This window comes from Schistocerca americana, chromosome 1 (genome assembly GCF_021461395.2).
Source record: "Schistocerca americana isolate TAMUIC-IGC-003095 chromosome 1, iqSchAmer2.1, whole genome shotgun sequence".
Taxonomy (NCBI): Eukaryota; Metazoa; Arthropoda; class Insecta; order Orthoptera; family Acrididae; genus Schistocerca; species Schistocerca americana.
In genome coordinates this window covers 680,029,168-680,052,309 of record NC_060119.1, presented here as the reverse complement: position 1 = coordinate 680,052,309, position 23,142 = coordinate 680,029,168, and the positions used below count along the sequence as shown (strand labels likewise).

At 43.5% G+C, this 23,142-nt stretch overlaps 1 protein-coding gene across 1 annotated transcript in view; it reads left to right on the top strand.

Moving 5' to 3' along the window:
- LOC124609007 overlaps nt 1-14,616 on the top strand; it is a 99,366-nt gene extending 84,750 nt beyond the window's left edge. Inside the window, exons 4-5 of the mRNA XM_047140034.1 lie at nt 7,257-7,526; nt 14,240-14,616. Coding sequence (XP_046995990.1) covers nt 7,257-7,526; nt 14,240-14,282 — 313 coding nt within the window. The 3' untranslated portion in view covers nt 14,283-14,616. The remainder of the gene's footprint in view (nt 1-7,256; nt 7,527-14,239) is intronic.
- The last annotated feature ends 8,526 nt before the right edge of the window (nt 14,617-23,142 follow it).

Below are 23,142 nucleotides of genomic sequence, written 5' to 3'. Positions count from 1 at the left end.
TACTATACATGGAGCGAATGGATATTTTCAAGTTGTAAAGAAACCAGAGTGCACTCGAAGGATACGAAAGTGAAGCAGTGGCTGATAGGACGTGAGGTAGACTATCGCCGATGTTATTCAATCTTTACATGGAGCAGTACTGGAAACCAAGAAGAATTTGGGAAGGGAATCAAAGTTCAGAGAAAAGAAATAAAAACTTATTGTTTGCTGATGACATTGTACTTACGTCAGAGATGGCAAAGGACTTGGAAGAACAGTTAAAAGGAATTTTTTTTTTTTTTCATCAGTCTTCTGACTGGTTTGATGCGGCCCACCACGAATTTCTCTCCTGTGCTAGCATCTTCATCTCAGAGTAACAGTTGCAACCTACATCCTCAATTACTTGCTGGATGTATTCCAATTTCTGTCTTCCTCTACAGTTTTTGCCCTCTACAGCTCCTTCTAGTACCATGGAAGTCATTCCCTCCTGTCTTAACAGATGTCCTATCATACTGTCCCTTCTCCATATGAGTGCTTTCCCCATGCTCGTTTCCTCTCCCATTCTGCGCAGAATCTCCTCATTCCTTACCTTATCAGTCCACCTAATTTTGAATATTCGTCTGTAGCACCACATGTCAAATGCTTCGATTCTCTTCTGTTCCGGTTTTCCCACAATCCATGTTTCACTACCAAACAGTGCTGTACTTCAGACGTACATTCTCAGAATTCCTCGAATTAAGGCCGCTATTTGATATTGGTAGACCTCTTGCCATTGCTAGTCTGCTTTTGACGTCCTCCTTGCTCCGTCCGTCATTGGTTATTTTACTGCCTAGGTAGCAGAATTCCTTAACATCATCTACTTGGTGACCATCAATCCTGATATTATGTTTCTCGCTGTTCTCATTTCTACTACTTCTCATTACCTTCTTCTTTCTTCGATTTACTCTCAGTCCATATCCTGTACTCATTAGATTGTTCATTCCTTTCAGCAGATCATTTAATTCTTCTTCACTTTCACTCAAGATCAATGTCATCAACGAATCGTATCATTGATATCCTTTCATCTTGAATTTTAATTCCACTCCTAAACCTTACTTTTATTTCCATAATTGCTTCCTCGCTGTACAGACTAAACAGTAGGGACGAAAGGCTACGTCCTTGTCTTATACCCTTTTTAATACGAGCACTTCATTCTTGGTCGTCCACTCTAATTATTCCCTCTTGGCTGTTGTACATATTATATATGACCCATCTCTCCCTGTAGCTACTTTTTTCAGAATGTCGAACACCTTGCACCATTTTACATTGTCCAACGCTTTTTCCAGGTCGACAAATCCTATGAAAGTGTCTTGCTTTCATTATTAACCGCAACGTCAGAATTGCCTCTCTCGTGCCTCTACCTTTCCTAAAGCCAAACTGATCGTCATCTAGAGCATCCTCAATTTTCTTCTCCATTCTTCTGTCTGTTATGCTTGTAAGCAACTAGGATGCATGAGCTGTTAAGCTGATTGTGCGATAATTCTCGAACTTGTCAGCCCTTGCCGTCTTCGGAATTGTGTGGATGATGCTGTCCCGAAAGTCAGAAGGTATGTCGCCAGACTCATACATTCTACACACCAACGTGAATAGTAGTTTAGTTGCCACTTCCTCCAATGATTTTAGAAATCCTGATGAAATGATATATATGCCTCCTGCTGTATTTGATCTTAAGTCCTCCGAAGCTCTTTTAAATTCTGATTCTAATACTGGATCCTAAATCGCCTCCTGTTTCTTCTTCTATCACATCATACAAATCTTTCCCCTCATAGAGGCTTTCAATGTATTCTTTTCACCTATCTGCTTTCTCCTCTACATTTAACAGTGGAATTCCCGTTGCGCTCTTAATGTTATCACCCTTGCTTTTAATGTCACCGAAGGTTGTTTTGACTTTCCTGTATGCTGGGTCTGTCCCTCCGCCAATCATTCCTTTTTCGAATTTCTTCACATTTTTGATGCAGCCATTTCGTCTTAGCTTCCCTGCACATCCAATTTATTTCATCCCTCAGCGACTTGCATTTCTGTGTACCTGAGTTTCCCGGAACATTTTTGTACTTCCTCCTTTCATCGATCAATTGAAGTATTTCTTCTGTTACCCGTGGTTTCTTCGCAGCTACCTTCTTTGTACCTATGTTTTCCTTCCCAACTTCCGTAAGGGCCCTTTTTAGAAATGTCCGTTCCTCTTCAACTGTACTGCCTACTGAGCTAGTCCTTATTGCTGTATCTATAGCCTTAGAGAACTTCAACTGTATCACGTCATTCCTTAGTACTTCCGTATCCCACTTCTTTGCGTATTGATTCTTCCTGACTAATGTCTTGAACTTCAGACTGCTCTTCATGACTACTATAATGTGATGTGACTCTATAACTGCTCCTGGGTACACTTTACAATCCAGTATCGATTTCGGAATCTCTGTCTGACCATGATGTAATCTAACTGAAATCTTCCTGTATCACCCGGCCTTTTCCAAGTATACCTCCTCCTCTTGTGATTCTTGAACAGAGTATTTGCTGTTACTAGTTTAAACTTGTTACAGAACTCAATTAATCCTCTCCCATTCCTTGTACCAAGCCCATATTCTCGCGTAACCTTTTCTTCCACTCCTTCGCCTACAACGGCATTGCAGTCCCCCATGACTATTAGATTTTCATCCCCCTTTACATACTGTATTACTCTTTCAATATCCTCATAAACTTTCTCTACCTCTTCATCTTCAGCTTGCGATGTCGGCATGTATACCTGAACTATCGTTGTCGGTGTTGGTTTTTGTCGATTCTGCTAAGAACAACCTTTCACTGAACTATTCACAGTAACACACTCTCTGCCCTAACTTCATATTCTTTCCACTTTACTTCACTGACCCCTACCATATCTATATTGAGCATTTGCATTTCCCTTTTCAAATTTTCTTGTTTCCCTACCACGTTCAAGCTTCTGACATTCCACGTCCCGACTCGTAGAACGTTATCAAATTGATTCAAATGGCTCTGATCACTATGGGACTTAACTTCTGAGGTCATCAGTCCCCTAGAACATAGAACTACTTAAACCTAACTAACCTAAGGACAACACACACACCCATGCCCGAGGCGGGATTCGAACCTGCACCGTAGCGGTCGCGCGGTTCCAGATTGTAGCGCCTAGAACCGCTCGGCCACTCCGGCCGGCTTGAACGTTATCCTTTCGTTCATTATTTAATCTTTTTCTCACGGTAACCTTCCACTTGGCAGTCCCCTCCCGGAGTTCCGAATGGGAGACTTCCGGAATCTTTTGTCATTGGAGAGATCATCATGACACTTCTTCAATTACAGGTCACATGTCATTTGTATACACGTTACATGTCTTTAATGCAATGGTTTCCATTGCCTTCTGCATTCTCATGCTGTTGATCATTGATGATTTTTCCGCCTTTAGGGGCAGTTTCCCACCCCTAGGACAAGAGTGTGCCCTGAAACTCTGTCCGCTCCTCCGCCCTCTTTGACAAGACCGTTAGCAGAATGAGGCTGACGACCTGTGCCGGAAGTCTTCGGCCGCGAATTCTGATTATTTATCAAAATTTAAGCAGCGGTGGGATTCGAACCAGGGATTGAATACGTATTGATTATGAGTCCGAGACGCTACCCCTAGACCACGGGTGTAAATCAAGTAATGGATAATGTCTTGAAAAAAAAGGATATAAGATGAACGTCAACAAAAAAGAAGGGTAAGGAATTTTAGCCGAATTAAATTGCTAATTTGCTATGTGGGCTGTAAAATAACTAGCGATGGCCAAAGTAGAAAGACAGAAAATGAAAACTGTCTATACCACGCAAAGCATTTGTTAACAACTAATATCCGTTCAAGTGTTAGGAAGTCTCTTCTTAAGGTATTTGTCTGTAGTGAGGCTTTTATGGCCAACGGCCTTGCCGCAGTGGTAACACCGATTCCCGTCTGATCGCCGAAGTTAAGCGCTGTCGGGCTTGGCTAGCACTTGGATGGATGACTGTTAGGTCTGCCGAGCGCTGTTGGCGCGCGGGGTACGCTCAGCCCTTGTGAGGCAAATTGAGGAGCTACTTGATTAAGAAGTAGCGGCTCCGGTCACGAAAACTGACAACGGCCGGGAGAGCAGTGTGCTGACTACGCGCCCCTCTATATCCGCATCCAGGGACGCCTATACGCTGAGGATGACACGACGGTCGGTCAGTACCGTTATGGTCTTTCGAGACCTGTTCGGACGGAGTAGGCTTTTACGGAACTGAAACGCACAAAAGAGAATAGCTTTTGGAACGTAGCCCTACAGGAGAATGCTGAAGATATGATGGGTAGATAGCAGAACTGATGAGGAGGTGCTGAATCGACTAGGGGAAAAGAGAAATATATGGGACAAGTTGAATAAAAGGAGGGCTCGCTCGACAGGAACACACTCTGAGGTATCAACAAATCGTCAGTTTGATAATGCTGGGAAGTATGGGGTGAGGGGACGTGGAGAAAAATTGTAGAGGGACGCCAATACTTTGGGTACAGTAAGCGGGTTCAAATAGATGTACGTCGAAATAGTTATACGGAGATCAAAACGCTTGCACAGGGAGAAAGTGGTGTGGAGAGCTGCATCAAACCAGTGTTTTGACTGAAGACCACAACAAACTGGCGATTAATCACCTTCTGCAAGGCAATACAACGTAAACATACTTTTACTGACGTAGAACAATTGCAGAAGATATGGCCACTTTTCAACATGCAACCACATCCCTCCTCCCCCTCAGCCCCACTCCACCACCATGCGTAGGGGTGTCCTACACCCACCCAATAGTAACTGTCTCCTGGCATGTGTGTAACGAGTTTGGTTGAAATTGCTCCTGGCGTTCCTACCCATCCTAGTGCACATATGCATACATACATACATACTCTCTCAAAGATCCCCGGTGCCTGTTGTACCAGGAGACAGGCAGCTTGGATCCTAACAAGCAGGTCTTCATCCGTTTCTATGGAGTTTGGTACACCAATGTCTTGACGTAACCCCATAGGATAAAGTCCAGAGGTGAGAGATCCGGCGATCGCGCTGGTCGTGAGTCACGACCTCCCCTTCGAATCCAACAATGTGGGTACGTGTCATTCAGCTGCTCGTGGGCATTAACATCAAAGTGAGCTGTTGCACCTTGTGTTGAAAACACATCCTCTCGCGGGCAGGGAGGAGTACAGTTCCCAAGAACTGTGGTAGCACATCTCGCAGAAACACAACACACTTGCTATGAGCTAAGATGTGTACAGTATGTTTGTTTGGTTGTCAGAAGTGTACGCTGTTTATCACCCACTACCTGTTCCAGTGTACAACAGACACCCGGGATCTTTGCAAGAGCGTGGCAAAATTGCAGTGCCGTTGCCAATACATGCATTGAGACTGGCGGTCTTGGCTTTGAACAACTGCTATGAGCTACGTTGCTATTCTGCTATGTGCATCCATAACGCAATAAATACGCATTTTCGACCATTAGTTTCCTGTCTCAATATAATCGGTTGTGGACAACCCATCACCTGTTTCAATTTGACCCAGAAGGTTTAAGACAGCCTATATGGACATCAGTTTTGTCCTGTACATTATTCTGAAATCAGTATCTTTGGTTTTAGACCATTCCTGTGTTCTTGGTTGTCAGAGGCATTGTGATTAAGCTTTAACTTGTTCCACAGCCATCCAACATACACTACTGGCCATTAAAATTGCTGCACCAAGAAGAAATGCAGATGATAAACGGGTATTCATTGGACAAATATATTATACTAGAACTGACATGTGATTACATTTTCACGCAATTTGGGTGCATAGATCCTGAGAAATCAGTACCCAGAACAATCACCTCTGGCCGTAATAACGGCCTTGATACGCCTGGGCATTGAGTCAAACGGAGCTTGGATGGCGTGTACAGGTACAGCTGCCCATGCAGCTTCAACATGATACCACAGTTCATCAAGAGTAGTGACTGCGTATTGTGACGAGCCAGTTGCTCGGAACCATTGACTAGACGTTTTCAATTGGTGAGAGATCTAGAGAATGTGTTGGCCAGGGCAGCAGTCGAACATTTTCTGTATCCAGAAAGGCCCGTACAGGGCCTGCAACATGCGGTCGTGCATTATCCTGCTTAAATGTAGAGTTTCGCAGGGATCGAATGAAGGGTAGAGCCACGGGTCATAACACATCTGAAATGTAACGTACACTGTTCAAAGTGCCGTCAATGCGAACAAGAGGTGACAGAGACGTGTATCCAATGGCACCCCATACCATCACGCCGAGTGATACGCCAATATGGCGATGACGAATATGCGCTTCCAATGTGCGTTCACCGCGATGTCGCCAAACACGGATGCGACCATCACGATGCTGTGAACAGAACCTGGATTCGCCTGAAAAAATGACGTTTTGCCATTCGTGCACCCAGGTTCGTCGTTGAGTACACCATCGCAGGCGCTCCTGTCTGTGATGCAGCGTCAAGGGTAACCGCAGCCACGGTCTCCGAGCTAATAGTCCATGCTGCTGCAAACGTTGTCGAACTGTTCGTGCAGATGGTTGTTGTCTTGCAAACGTCGCCATCTGTTGACTCAGGGATCGAGAGTTGGCTGCACGATCCGTTACAGCCATGCGGATATGATGCCTGTCATCTCGACTGCTAGTGATGCGAGGCCTTTGGGATCCAGCACGGCGTTCCGTATTACCCTCCTGAACCCACCGATGCCATATTCTGCTAACAGTCACTGGATCTCGACCAATGCGAGCAGCAATGTCGCAATGCTATAAACCGCAATCGCGATAGGCTACAATCCGACCTTTATCAAAGTCGAAACGTGATGGTACGCATTTCTCCTCCTTACATGAGGCATCACAATAACGTTTCACCAGGCAATGCCGGTCAACTGCTGTTTGTGTATGAGAAATCGGTTGGACACTTTCGTCATGTCAGCACGTCGTAGGTGTCATACCGGCGCCAGCCTTGTGTGAATGCTCTGAAAAGTTGATCATTCGCATATCACTGCATCTTCTTCCTGTCAGTTAAATTTCGCGTCTGCACCACGTCATCTTAGTGGTGTAGCAATTTTAATGGCCATTAGTGTATTCTGTAATCTGTATCTTTGGTTTCAGAGCATTTCTGTATTCTTGGTTGTCAGATGCATTGTGATTAATAAGCTTTAACTTGCTCCAAAGCCTTCCGACTTTGATTTCACAGCTAGCTCTAGCGTGTTGGTGTGAGCAGTGTGTCTGCGTGTCCGGCAGGAGGTCGCTGACGGTGGAGTCGGACCCGCCGCCGGCGGACAACAGCGACGCGGTGCTGCGCAGGGCGCCCGCGCTGCCGCTGCTGCGGCTGGAGGGCGGCGGCCGCGGGGGCGTGCCCAGCCGGCCCGAGGACAGCCCCAACCTGCTGGCTGCGCAGCCGCCCCCGCAGCCGCAGCCACACAGCAGCAGGCGGCGCCGCCAGGCCCTCGACGCGCCCGCCGTCGAGTCCGAGGACGCGGAGGACCCCCTGCCGGCAGTGCCAGCGCCCAGGTAACGACAACGCACAGAGCGTCGGTGTGAGTTACACCGTGCCGTCGATAGGGTCGCCGTGGACGTCCCACGTGGCTCATAAAACTGGAAGTATTGGTGCTGTGCTCTTTCCGCTTTCATTTTTTGCAGTGGTTACAAAAAATGGTTCAAATGGTTCTGAGCACTATGAGACTTATCTTCTGAAGTCATCAGTCCCCTGGAACTTAGAACTACTGAAACCAAACTAACCTAAGGACATCACACACATCCATGCTCGAGACAGGATTCGAACCTGCGACCGTAGCGGTAGCGCGGTTCCAGACTGAAGCGCCTAGAAACGCTCGGCCATCCCCGCCGGCAGTGGTTACACCAAATCACCAACCCGTGGTGGAAGACACTATGCATTCATCGATGTTGTGAAAGCCAACCCAATTTGTGAACAAGCAGCAAACAACAGGCACCAGTCTCTCCATTTCCTGTCTTCCTAAATGCGTTAGATACTTTCTTATTGTCGTCCAATGAACAAAATACGAGCATATAGACTATCTAAATCTCCTTTACTACTCGGCTGTTCACACTTAAGTGCTTGACAGGAGTTCATCGAACCACCGTCAGACTACTTCTCCACCGTTCTACTCTCGAATAGGAGATCTAATTTCTCTTACTTTATTGGTTGGTTGGTTGATTCGGTGGAGGTGACCAAACAGCGAGGTCATCGGTCCCATCGGATTAGGGAAGGATGGGGAAGAAAGCTGGCTGTGCCCTTTCAAAGGAACCATCCCGGCATTTGCCTGAAGCGATTTAGGCAAATCATGGAAAACCTAGATCAAGATTTTCTTGATGCAATAATTTACCAACAGCCGTATGTATTGTAGAAATTTATTTTATTTTATGAACTTCTATGTGCTACCAGTTTCGGCATTACATTGATGCCATCTTCAGGCCCCACTCGTCATAGTCGTGAAATCACTATACACGAAAGAGCCATATAACTGGATCAGTGAATCAAATCGTCCTGCAACAGCTCTTGGTGGCCAGGCGACACAGACTGAGAAAAATTGTGTCGCCTGGCCACCAAGAGCTGTTGCAGGACGATTTGACTCACTGATCCAGTTATATGGCTCTTTCGTGTATAGTGATTTCACGACTATGACGAGTGGGGCCTGAAGATGGCATCAATGTAATGCCGAAACTGGTAGCACATAGAAGTTCATAAAATAAAATAAATTTCTACAATACATACGGCTGTTGGTAAATTATTGCATCAAGAAGTTTATGCCAGCCGTCGTCCCACGATCCATAATGGATCAACGAAGACTAGATCAAGATGGCCAGACGCGGGTTTGAACCGTCGTCCTCCCGAATGCGAGTCCTGTGTGCTAACCACTGCCCCATCTCGCTCGGTTCTCTCACATTATTACGGTGACCAATACACCCCTATATAGATGGACGCCAGCAATGTATTTACGCATTCAGTGGAGAAAGTCACTGATCGAAATTTCGTGAAAATATCTCTTTGCAATGAAAAACGCCTTTCCAGAATGAAATTTCCACTCTGCGGTGGAGTGTGAAGTGCTATGAAACTTCCTGGTAGGTTAAAACTGTGTTACAGGCCGAGACTCGAACTCGGGACCTTTGCCTTTCGCGGGAATGTGGTCTACCATCTGGACAACCCAAGCATGACCCACGACTCGTCCTCACAGCTTCAATTCCACCAGGTTCCGAGTTCGAGTCTCGGTCCGGCACACAGTTTTAATCTGCCAGGAAATTTCGAAAATGCCTTTGTTTCAATGTCTGACAACCCAACTCGTATATCACACTTGCGTCACTTTCTCCCCTACTTCGCGATGTCCTGTATCAATACTGTCCCAAAAAGTCTCTTACCGTGCAGCAGTATCCCAGAAGAGGGTAGGCAAATGCTGTATCTTCTAAGTATTCTGCCAATAAAAGACAGTTATAGGTACGACTTCCCCACAACATTATCTATCTGATCGTTCCAATTTAAGTTGTTCGTAATTTTAATTCCTTTGTACTTAGTTGTATTGACAGCTTTTTAATTTCTGCTATTTGATGTGTAACCAAAATTTAACGGATTCCAGTCAATTGGAACTTTTCACGCCCTACAGACATCTTGCCTAAATCATATTGCAATTGGTTTTGATGTTGTAGGGATTTTAATAAATGGTAGACGATAGCATCATATGCTAACAGTCTAATAGGGTTGTTCAGACCCTCTCCTAAATCGTGTACATAGATTATGAACAGCAGAGGGCCTATAACACTTCCCTGAGAAACGACAGATATTACTTCTGTTTCAATCGATGACATTCCGTCAGTTACTATGAACTGTGACGTTTCAGACAGCAAATCACGAATCCTGTCACACAACTGAGACGATACTCCACAGGCACACAATTAGCTTAGAAATCGCTTGTGAGAAATGGTGTCAAAAGCGTTCTGGAAATACTGTAGAATTATAGTTAGAGAAGTATGGGGCTACAGTAACACAAACAAACGCTTTACTTTCCACAAAAATGATTTCCAATTTAAGAACTTAGGGAAGTGCGACTCTATGATCAAAACTATCTTGCTTTCACTTCTGTCAAACGGGGAGAGCTGGCATAAAAAGGTAACAGCATGTGTAGGCTAAGACACAAACTCTCACCTTCGATAACTGGAATTTTATGAAAGAGCTGTAACCCTTCTTCACATCTCGCATGCTGTCAACCATGCGTTAACCCCTCTGCAAAGTTAAGATTGCGCTGACATCATGGAAATTCTCTGATAACTGACGCAGTCCAAAAGTCTCTGCCAAGAGTTTTCTACGAACGCTATTTAAGATCCAAACAATACTAGGCTTACGGAACGAAAACATAAGTTAACATTATTTGGAGGCTCCAAGATGTTCTCTTGGCGTGGTAAAGGCTACAAATTGTACACTGCGTTCTAAATGGCGAAAATTATCCTAATTGTGGAGGTTTCTCCCCAATTAAAAACACCGATAATCTACTGCTATGAAAGCTGGGCTTAGAAATGACTGTTCTCTGGTGGTTCGGGACCAGTTTCATTACATCATCATCATCACCATTTATCGATATCACTCGTGATGAAAAACAAAACGTCTACCAAAATATTCGTTTAGTCATTTTTTGTTTACCAACTAGTCAATCTCCATCCGTTTCTTCTACTCTCTCGTATTTTAACTTCAATCATTAATTCCCAATTGTTCTTAGTCTTTCACGGTTTCTGCTGTTTGTAACACTCTTGTCCATCTCCTGTTCCTCAATAGTGTCTGCTCATTGCCTATATTTCTTTATTGCTAGACATCCAATTTAATAATTCTCCAATAAGTCCTCATTAGATATTACAATTGGTCATCCGCCACCGATAATTTGTTGGAGATACGTGTTCATGATATATGGTTGACTGTACTTTCATTACAGTTTCTTCTTGTAAGTTTTTGCCACATCGTTCTGAATTTTCCCCAGGTCGTCCTATAAAATATGGCAAAGTTGTTATCTGTCCTACAAAATGAAGAAGCGTCTGGACAAATTGTATTTGATGACATTAAGAAGCAAGCACTGAATAACTCACTATCCCCTGTCAACTTTAAATGCTAGTTTCTGTCACACTGACACGCTCTCTTAAGGTGGTTATGACCAGAGAAGTTACGTGGCCACAGCATGTTGTATCTTTTTCGTTTCTTATTGCGCACACATGTCAGCACCTCTCCCGCCCAGCAAATGTCTCCCAACTCGTCGTAATAGTAAGACAAGATGCTTAACATGTTTCTACCCACCCATAAAATGAAAATATCCTCAGAGTTTTTCTCCATTGAAGCTATCGAACTCTGGAACTCCGGCACAAGTTTTCACTAGTCACCGTTGACTTTATTTCAGTGTCTAATTTCGTTCGATGTCTTTGTTTCTCTTTAAACCTCGTACATATTAAACAATCAAACTTTCATTCCTTTCGGAACTGATGTCCATAGTATACATCAGAATGGCGTATAATCGAACGGTCACGAATATGGTTCAAATGGCTCAGAACACTATGGGACTTAACATCTGTGGTCATAAGTCCCCTAGAACTTAGAACTACTTAAACCTAACTAACCTAAGAACAGCACACACATCCATGCCCAAGGCAGGATTCGAACCTGCGACCGTAGCGGTCGCGCGGTTCCAGACTGAAGCGCCTAGAACCGCTCGGCTACAGTGGCCGGCGGTCACTAATACCATACACTGTTACTTTGATTGTGGCATTCAAGTAAACAGCCTACGGATGTCATCTTGAGGATTCTCTTCCCGTAACTGATATACATCCTGTCTCTTTTCATGAACACTACTGGCTAGAGGCTGGCTTCCCATCGCATCCTAGATTTGCTTGGGGGAACTTGCAGGCCGGTTAAGTGCCCTTACATTCTTCGAGGCGTTTACGGCGTGATCTACAGCGCGCAGTCTTGCATTGTCCTGGTGGAATATTCAACTTTTTATCCTGGTCGTGAAGGGTATGATAACAGAGCTTATCGTTCCTGCCGCATGCCAGCGAGTATTCAGCTCCCTTAACTCCTGTTAAGCCGTATCCAGTTGCTCCCTGCACCATGATTTGAGTAGTTGAACAGGTACGACTCTCGAGAATCGCTGAATCGTACGGACGTTCACAGGGTCGTCGACGGACACGTTGGTGCTGATCTGATCGCCACAAACAGTAGCGATACTCGTCGATTAACACCACAGAAAACAACACAATGCTCCAATTGACTCGGCTGTACACCACGCAACTCTGTTGTGTCAGCAGTAAACAACGCATGACATATCGAAATCTCAACCGAGCTCGCAGTAATACACTACTGGCCATTAAAATTGCTACACCACGAAGATGACGTGCTACAGACGCGAAATTTAACCGACAGGAGGAAGATGCTGTGATATGCAAATGATTAGCTTTTCTGTGCATTCACACAAGGTTGGCGCCGGTCGCGACACCTACAACGTGCTGACATGAGGAAAGTTTGCAACCGATTTCTCGTACACAAACAGCAGTTGACCGGCGTTGCCTGGCGAAACGTTGTTGTGATGCCTCGTGTAAGGAGGAGAAATCCGCACCATCACATTTCCGACTTTGATAAAGGTCGGATTGTAGCCTATCGCGATTGCGGTTTGTCGTATGACTGAAGAATATGGAATAGGTGGGTTCAGGAGGGTAATACGGAACGCCGTGCTGGTCCCAAAGGCCTCACATCACTAGCAGTCGAGATGACAGGCATCGTATCCGCATGGCTGTAACGGATCGTGCAGCCACGTCTCGGTCCCTGAGTCAACAGATGGCGACGTTTGCAAGACAACAACCATCTGCACGAACAGTCCGACGACGTTTGCAGCAGCATGGACTATCAGCTCGGAGATCATGGCTGCGGTTACCCTTGACGCTGCATCACAGACAGGAGCCCCTGCGATGGTGTACTCAACGACGAACCTGGATGCACGAATGGCTAAACGTCATTTTTTTCGGGCGAATCCAGGTTCTGTTTACAGCATCATGATGGTCGCATCCGTGTTTGGCGACATCGCGGTGAACGCGTAGTGAAAGCGTGTATTCGTCATCGCCATACAGGCGTCTCACCCGGCGTGATGGTACGGGATGCCATTGGTTACACGTCTCGGTCACCTCTTGTTCGCATTGACGGCTCTTTGAACAGTGGACGTTACATTTCAGATGTGTTACGACCCGCGGCTCTACCCTTCATTCGATCCCTGCGAAAACCTATATTTCAGCAGGATAATACACGACCGCATGTTGTAGGTCCTGTACGGACCTTTCTGGATACATGAAATGTTCGGCTGCTGCCCTGGCCAGCACATTCTCCAGATCTCTCACCAACTGAAAACGTCTAGTCAATGGTGGCCGAGCAACTGGCTCGTCACAATACGCCATTCACTACTCTTGATGAACTGTGGTATCGTGTTGAAGCTGCATGGGCAGCTATACCAGTAGACGCCATCCAAGCTCTGTTTGACTCAATGCCCAGGCGTATCAAGGCCGTTATTACGGCCAGGGGTGGTTGTTCTGGGTACTGATTTCTCAGGATCTATGCACCCAAATTGCGTGAAAATGTAATCACATGTCAGTTCTAGTATAATATATTTGTCCATTGAACACCCGTTTATCATCTGCATTTCTTCTTTGTTTAGAAATTTTAAAGGCCAGTAGTGTATATTCCCGACGGTTCATAGTGGTGTCACTCTGCCTGTAACCTCGAGCCGGATTTCAGTTGTTGTCTCCCATCTGTTCATCAATGTCAGTCGTACTATGCTACAATTTCTCGAAGGGTTAATCTTCTTTGCCACGCTGCTGACCTGAGGCCAGCTGATTGTCACTCTTTCTGCAGTAATTCCACAGACTGATCGAGTTGTCGGTATGGTGCTCCTGTGCTACGACCTTAAAACTCGAAACACGCCAATAAGCTGCACGCGCGCATAGCTGTGGGACTGGTCATTTGCGACATGCTCCTGAAAAGTTCCAATAATGTAAGGAACACCCAACAGCCATTATGTACTCACACCATTCAGCAGTTGTACCAGGGGCTTTGTCCTGTATTGAAAATAATGAAAATGAGCTCTCATAGGAACGAAATTTTAATTAATATCCCACACCCATAGAAATACTAAGAATGGTTAGGTACAAGGACGTGTGGCAAGCGGAATAAGTAAATACAGACAAAACTGTTGCAGTGGAAACGCAGCAGACGACTCGTACGCGAACTACTCTGAGTGAGAAGCCTGCGGCAGGGCGGCGGCCCTCGCCCGCCGCCCCGCCCACGCGCCCAGCGGCGGCGCCCCCTGCAGTGCGGCGCCACGGCCGCCCCCACGGAGCGGCCCAGCCCGGCGCCAGTTCTCCGGCAGCCTACGTACCAGCTGTGCTGCGCGACCACGGTGCCTCGCTCTTCAGGCACAACGGAGAGACATTTGAGGCGTTCATGAGCCTTCCACACGTCGTGTAAACGACAGCGCGGGGAAAAACTGTTGTCTTATTGAATATTTATCACTAGTGTACGCTTACTCTTCCTAGTTGATGCGTTTGTATATAATAAACATTTGCTAGAAAAACCCACGACATTTGTTCAGTTTTGCACTTCACTGCAACCTAATGAACGAAATACGTGCTTATAGAATAATAAAACGCGAATGGTACCTCATAGGAACTTAAGGTAGACAGAACTCGGCAAGAAACCTCCAGTATCGAAGTGAAAGTTACGATAGCTGTACGATAAGAGTGTTGTGTATGAGGCGGAACTATGGGCCTCATGGAAAAAGGGTGACCCGGCTGAGTCACGCAATTTGACTCTTACAAGGAGACGGCACGACTGTGGGGTCAGGGATTTGTCCGCAATTTTGTGTGGTGAAAGAGGACCCCTAACACCTCACATGGTTAAAATATTAGGACGCACTTCTCGGAAAATCCCGAGAAAAATCGATCCAAAGTTTCTTAGGTGCCGTATAAGTATAAAATGTTAGTTTATTGCAGAGCCGTCGTTTAGCCTACATGGATGCCGGCACGGTAGCTCAGCGTGTTCGGTCAGAAAGCCGGTTGGCCTCTTTAATAAAAAACTGAGTGGAAGGAACAACCGCCGAACTCGAACAGGATGTCTTGCGACGTCCGCAACGACCAAACACAACGATCAACACGAACAAAAAACATGGTTAGCGTTCGGACCTTTATGCCAGAGGTCTTGGGTTCGATTCCTCCTTCTGTTACTTGCAAAATTGCAGCGCACTGTTACAGGAGAATCGTGAAATTAATTCCCGGGAAGACTGTATAAAAATTCGTTCTATAATTCACCATCAATTATCGGCACCAATATTCCGAGACATGATTCAATTTTCCTGATTTGCCTCAAAATTATCAGAAACTCTAAAAATTTTCGTAAATGTTAATGGGGCATGTTTTTGTACAGATTTATTGCAAACGCCCTGTGATTGTAAAAAATTCGCTTTCATACGTTGCGCAAGATGTCGCAAAAACTATTGCTTTGTTTTTACGATAATTACCACTGCGGTTCTTCTTTATAATTATTATATGTATAAAAATTGAATGTTTCCCAATCGACTTTGCTATTCTGATTAAAAACGCAATGTTTCCCCTCATATAATTTACAATTAAAAATGGAAAACCCACCGCCATGAATTGTGTTGTTGGACAAAAAGAAAATAATGTTTATTCAATAATGTAGCTAATTTGTAGAAGATAATGTAGATTTGGGAAACTTTCTGAATAATTTGTGGAATAACAAAAGAAAATGAAACAGAAGGAAAAAAGTGCCGGAGAAGGAATCGAACCCGAGACCTCTGGTTTATTCTCATACGGCACCTAAGAAATTTTGGATCGATTTTTCCCGGGATTTTCCGGGTAGTGCGTCCTAATATCTTAACCACGTGAGGTGTTAGGGGTCCTCCTTCACCACACAAAATTTCGGACAAATCCCCGATCCCACCGTCTCCTTGTTAGTCTGATCACGAAGTGTGGCCATTGCACGCATTGATCACGTAGGCTGACGTGAGGATCAATGAACTGTACTTGACGGGATGTATCTGGAACATCTTAGGTGATTAAAAAGTTAGTAGACAGGGATACAATTTAATACTTAGCGTTAATTCAGCATCAGCGGTGAACGTCGATCTTGACTTTGTACAATAATATTTACAGGTGCAGTTATAGACTGGACTGCGAATACTTCTTTACAATTCTGATTTCTTCACACATATAGATCAATTGTCAATGCATAAACTGTATGTGCCGCCTGGCTAGGTCGTAGTTTCTGACTTAGCTGAAGGTTATGCTAACTAGCGTCTCTGCAAATAAGATCTCTGAAGCTATAACAAGTGAACCATTCCTATTAAAGTCGGCTGTAGAACTGGGCAGTGCGATAGCTTGTCTCGTGTAAGACCAGCCGAGTGGCGGCGCTCGGTCTGCTAGCGTCGACAGGGGCGGCTCCCGGGTCCGATGTGTACTGACGGACCGCGGCCGATTTGAAGCCTACAGCCTAGCAAGTATGGTGCCTTGTGGTGACACTACAAAGATTACTGAGCTATTACTACTCCTTACTTTAAAATGAGTGACCAAAGGTTACGGGAAGGTATAATACGTAATGTTGAGAGAGATTACATTATTCGTTCGGGTTACCTGACTACATGCAACAATGAGGCATGTTAATTTCTTTCTAAGCCATAAATGAATTAAATCTTTGAAAAGAAATCAGGACGATGAAGTTTCGAAATACGCCAAAATCAAATGAGCGACTAACGCCTCAGGTACTTGCAGTGCCAGGTAGACACACAGATATATTATACATTGTAATAATTCTGCTGATTCTCTTTTTCCATGACAAATAGATATATTTATCTGGTTATCTCAGATTTTTTTTCTAAACAAGAACGCGGTATTTAAGTCATAATTAGCTCACTATTTATAGTTCATTTAACATAATCAGCATACAAGTACCTTTAAAAATGTTAAGTCTTCCAAACATGTCAGAAATTAGCAGAATAGGGAGTGCAAAATGGCCATGTTAAAACACATTATTTTTTCATAATGCAGCGAGCGAAAGAAGGAGGGCGACAAAGATTCAAAGTACGCACGCACAGCTCCTTTGTTTCACTACGTTACTGACAGCAGATCGCGAAATTCTACTAAAGAGATATTACGTTGCCTAATTGGGGCAGCTATTAATCATAATCATACATAACTGAAGAGTGGACACTTTTGGTAATATGTTATGATTAGCACATTTCAGTTCTAATGCAGCACAGCTGGATTTGAATGGACAGAACGAGGTTAAATTGCTTTTTCATGCCATTTAGTGAACAATATAACACCACATATAAAATCAAATAACATCTGCGTCAAATTATATAAATTTTTATTGTAGAAATACAATACTGTGCAATCGCTGACAGCCGAAATTACTGTAGGGTTTGATACTGATTGTCACTGACATTCGTCTCCAGTCCCACTCAATTATGATCACTTTCAGTAGGCATTATCACATGGTTCTTTATAGGCATATTGAACTGTCTGCACTCACAACCAAAATATCTAATAACTTCATTAACGGTATCGTAGTGGGCATGACGAAACACGATAGCTCTTTCTCCCTTACTGTAATGTTATAGTATACCTTGCTTTCCCCATCGTATCTGGTGCTAAAAATGCTTTCAAAACGTTAAGTCTTGTAATAATGTTAAGAAATTAGGCTATCAGACTTCATATAATTAAATGCAGTTTCGTACTCAGATCGTGAAAAGCACTCCGTCTTCAGGCCACAAGTGGCCCATCGGGACCATCCGACCGCCGCGTCATCCTCAGTTGAGGATGCGGTTAGGAGGGGCGTGTGGTCAGCACACCGCTCTCCCGGTCGTTATGATGGTTTTCTTTGACCAGAGCCGCTACTATTCGGTCGAGTAGCTCCTCAATTGGCATCACGAGGCTGAGTGCACCCCTAAAAACGGCAACAGCGCATGGCAGCTGGATGGTCACCCATCCAAGTGCCGGACACGCCCGACAGCGCTTAACTTCAGTAATCTCACGGGAACCGGTGCATCCACTGCGGCAAGGCCGTTGCCAGATCGTGAAAACTATCATATAATTAGATTTCGTCATTTTTTCCGCATGCATACGCACCACAACACAAACTAAAGACGAAGGGTAAATACCTAGTGACAGTCGTCAACCCTACACACTGTACACAAGCATATTCAGGACACAATGAAAAGTGGAAAATAAGTGTTGAAATAAATGTGGTAGGAAAAAAAGCCGAAAATTGGCCATCTATAATATACAGACCGAGTACATACATCTCCTGGACGATATACATGGATTAACATCGGAAATTGTAAGTAATTCCAAACGATAATTTAACATCATGAAAATTGTGCTGGAAAAGTTGTTTCTAACTTGAAAAACAAGAGAGTAACAAGAGGAAACGTATTATAGTAATATACTTGTCACTACTATATAACGCCTTTATTGTATACAGTAAAAAACAGGTTTTACAGACCACTGTAGATGCTTCACAAATAAACTTAGCGATATGTATATGGCAAAAACAAACTGCATCTCACTTAGTAGCAGAGACGGAATAGACATCTATGACCTACATCATTATTGAATAAGCACACCATATGAGTACAGTGCTGTACATACCATAAGTTTAATTGCAAACAGAGCTGAAGGCTCTTTAATTAACTTGGCAGTTGTAGAGCTTAGGGCGGTTTAATTAATTTTTTAATGTCACATAATGTGATCTGAAGTTCGCCTTCTAATTATAGATCGAAATTCAATTCTGTATACTGAAAGAGAACAAGTATGCAGGATAACAGTTTTTTATTGTACCATAGAAACACATTGAACCTGAACAAAAGGAGCAAGACATAATCAGTGATGTGAGAGAGAGAACGAGAAAGAATGTGATCCTTAAGCCATTGTAATATGTTTCACGTTTCGTAATGAACCACAGAGTGGATACCAAATGTGGGACTGAATCCCTACATCGATAAATAACGTAGTTTCCTAGATGACAGCTGCTCAAAGAAGAGATATCACTGCCACACCAAGGACGCATTGTTACATATTTCAAATTACTTTTAAATAGTACTACTACATGATGTACTACAATAACTCCACATCGACGAATCTTATGGTACTGATTCCACACCAGCGACTTGCACATATACACCACTTCACCGCTAAGACTTACTTCAGTTGTGGAGGCTCATATGACTGCCTGGAACCAATTCTACACCATCTACAGCTTTGCAGAGGGACCAGGGAGCTTTTTCTAAGAGTGGGGGGGGGGGGGGGGGGGTAGTATTTAGCCCAGTGAAATTAACAAAAATTTGAAAAACCTTTCTATACCCCACATTAAGTTCAAATATTGGCACGGAGCTGGAATATCACTACACGCTGGACTACAATCAAACTGTAGTAAATTAAACTTACTAATCATTGATTTGGAGATGGCTGCTGCCTTGCATGGTAGAATGCTCCTGTCAACGTGGAAAAATGAGTGATTCATTGTATCAAACAGCTTAGGTGTCGTGATGCCTTATACTGGCATGAGAGATGGGAGCAGGCTGAGAACAAGTGCGATGTCGGTGCATTTGACTGTGTATACATTCCTGTTGCCCAGTGAATGGACGCTCCTTCTCCAAAGTCGCGCAACTATAGCACCTTCATCTTTTTGGGGGGGGGGGGGGGAGCATTGGTTCCTCCATTCAATTTGGCTACCACCATCAGATTCACCTGCCACAGGGGGTAACACGTTGATGACAGTGGCCTAAAGTGGACTGTAACACGGGGTAGATGGGACATAGTGTGGTGAGCACACACCAGTTCAGTGATGAAGGGCAGCCGGTGGGAGGCCATGCTAGTCAAAGCTGTCTTCTCTCCGTAAAGCCCAGGGACCACAACCTCACACTTTCTTCTACGCTCACTGCGTGTCACAGGACACATGAACCGGGCTATGCACAGGACACTATTAATGGAGACAGGTCACCTGGAATGGTGAGTTCAATTCCTGCTGTTACACATCAGTGAAAGGGAGGAGAACATTGAAAGCCACATTAAGTAATGCAACGTGGTTATAAATATGGCACCGTTCATACAGGTGTGGAAGTTGAACTACAGTTCCTCATATACCTATATTTATATTTCACCAGTTAACGAGACAGGGAAACCATTGTCTGATCATGTATATACTTTGGTTCAATCACACTACTCTGCAGGCATTCTATTAATGCACCAACCTATCGCTTTTGGATTGTATGAAATGTGTGTGAGGAATCCTCCAAAGATGTGAGGGTGCCTGTATGGCCTCCATTACACCCAACCTCAAACATAATCAGTTGATATGGACTACAAGATGTGCATGCTTAGAACTCAGCTCTGATCAATCTCTGTGAGCTGTGAGCATTTGTCAAGTAGTCACTGATGAGTATAGCATCCCAACACTTGGAGTGTATCATAGAATCCCTACCACGATGCTTTGCTGCCATACCATGAAGAAAGTATTTCGCTACCCACTTCTCTAGAAATTGTCAGATTATTTAAAATCAAGGACTGAACTTTCCTGATAGCTACACAGCAAGTAATGATGTTCATTGCTAACCTACAAGAGAAATACTAGTGTGTTTTAAACAGGCCTCATTGCTACAGAGATAGGTAACTACTTTCTGTGAGAAATACCAACATATTCAAGCAATTACAGGGTGATTCAAAAATAATACCACAACTTTAGGAATTTAAAACTCTGCAACGACAAAAGGCAGAGCTAAGCACTATCTGTCGGCGAATTAAGGGAGCTATAAAGTTTCATTTAGTTGTACATTTGTTCGCTTGAGGCGCTGTTAACTAGGCGTCAGCGTCAGTTGATGCTAAGATGGCGACCGCTCAACAGAAAGCTTTTTGTGTTATTGAGTACGGCAGAAGTGAATCGACGACAGTTGTTCAGCGTGCATTTCGAACGAAGTATGGTGTTAAACCTCTTGATAGGTGGTGTATTAAACGTTGGTATAAACAGTTTACAGAGAATGGGTGTTTGTGCAAAGGGAAAAGTTCTGGACGGCCGAGAACGAGTGATGAAAATGTAGCACGCATCCAGCAAGCATTTGTTCGCAGCCCAGGAAAATCGACTCGCAGAGCTAGCTCGAACAAGAAGCACAACAATTCATATTTCAGCAGGATGGAGCACCACCACATTGGCACTTATCTGTCTGTAACTACCTGAACGTCAACTACCCGAGGCGATGGATCGGCCGCCAGGCAGCCCGTGACAGAGCACTTCATCACTGGCCTCCAAGAAGCCCTGATCTTACCCCCTGCGATTTTTTCTTATGGGGGTATGTTAAGGATATGGCGTTTCGGCCACCTCTCCCAGCCACCATTGATGGTTTGAAACGAGAAATAACAGCAGCTATCCAAACTGTTACGCCTGATATGCTACAGAGAGTGTGGAATGAGTTGGAGTATCGGGTTGATATTGCTCGAGTGTCTGGAGGGGTCCATATTGAACATCTCTGAACTTGTTTTTGAGCGAAAAAAAACCTTTTTAAATACTCTTTGTAATGATGTATAACAGAAGGTTATATTATGTTTCTTTCATTAAATACACATTTTTAAAGTTGTGGTATTCTTTTTGAATCACCCTGTATTAAGCTACCAATAGAAGGTAAACAGAAAATATTTAATTTACATAACCGAGGAACCAGAAAGTCAATAAAAACAGCTGTGTTCCCACTAATATTCATTTAGGTATAGTAAGCACAAGAAAATGACCAAAATATTCAAATAATTATCAAGTTACTAACAGGAGGAAAACAGAAAGTATTTACTACATGTAACTGAGGAGGCAACAATTCCATTAAAAACAGCTACTTTCCACCTAACTTACGTGTAGCTGGAGGAAGCACAAGTAACTATTAAACTACCAATAGAAAGTAAACAGCGAATAATTTATATACATACCTGAGGAAGCAGCAACTCCATTAAAAACAGTCGCTTTCATAATAATTTACCTTTAGCTGGAGTAGGCACGCATGTTATTAATAGCACGTCTACAGCCGTTCCAGCATTCAGTTCAAGCAGCCGCCTCTAGTCGGTACTGCAGTCACCGGAAAATTCAGGAAATTTAAAAATCCAACATGGCAATGGTGGGAAATTTAAAAAAATGCAAGACGGCAGTGGCAGAAAATTTAATACATGCGAAGTGTCACTGACAAGAGATTTAAAAAAAAAAAAAAAAATCTGTCGCATCAATTTAAAATGAAAAAGAGAATTAGAGTGCAGTATTTTTGCTGAAGAGACCATTAACACAACAGCCAATGTGTATGCACCCACAATATTTTAAAATATTCGATTATTTATGAGAGATATTCACAATAATATAGCTCTTAAAAATTATGAAAGCTTCACCTGAATAACATTAATTGGTATCATCTTCAAAAATTTATGCACACACACACACACACACACACACACACACACACATATATATATATATATATATATATATATATATATATATATATATTCAACAATCTCTGCTTTATTCTTCATTAACATTTATGTCAAATACTAGTGCCTTATCAGTATATTTCACCTCTCTCTCTCTCTCTCTCTCTCTCTGATTTATATGTCACCAACAAAATGTTTGTGTTAGACAACATACTCAATGTACTGCCTCAGTAAATTTCATCTCTATCTATCTCTCTCTCTCCCTCTCTCTCTCTCTTTCTCTCTCTCTCTCTCTCTCTCACACACACACACACACACGCACACACACACACTTTGTATTGAAGGGGAATGGAAAAAGTAAAATACAAACACTGTATATATAAATTTTATTATAAAAAAAGTTTATATTCTAAAGAGAAGTTAGATGTGGGCCTGGTTAAGTGCACAGTTAAAGCCAGTCTCGATCAACTAAGATCTGTACAGCCTATTACAAACCTTGTAACTATGACGAACGAAATTCTGAGTTTAAATTGTACAATTTTTTTACGTTTTTACACACACAGTAAAATCAGTTATTGATCACATACAGCTTTTATATTCTCAGATGTTAGTGACTCCATGCTAATAT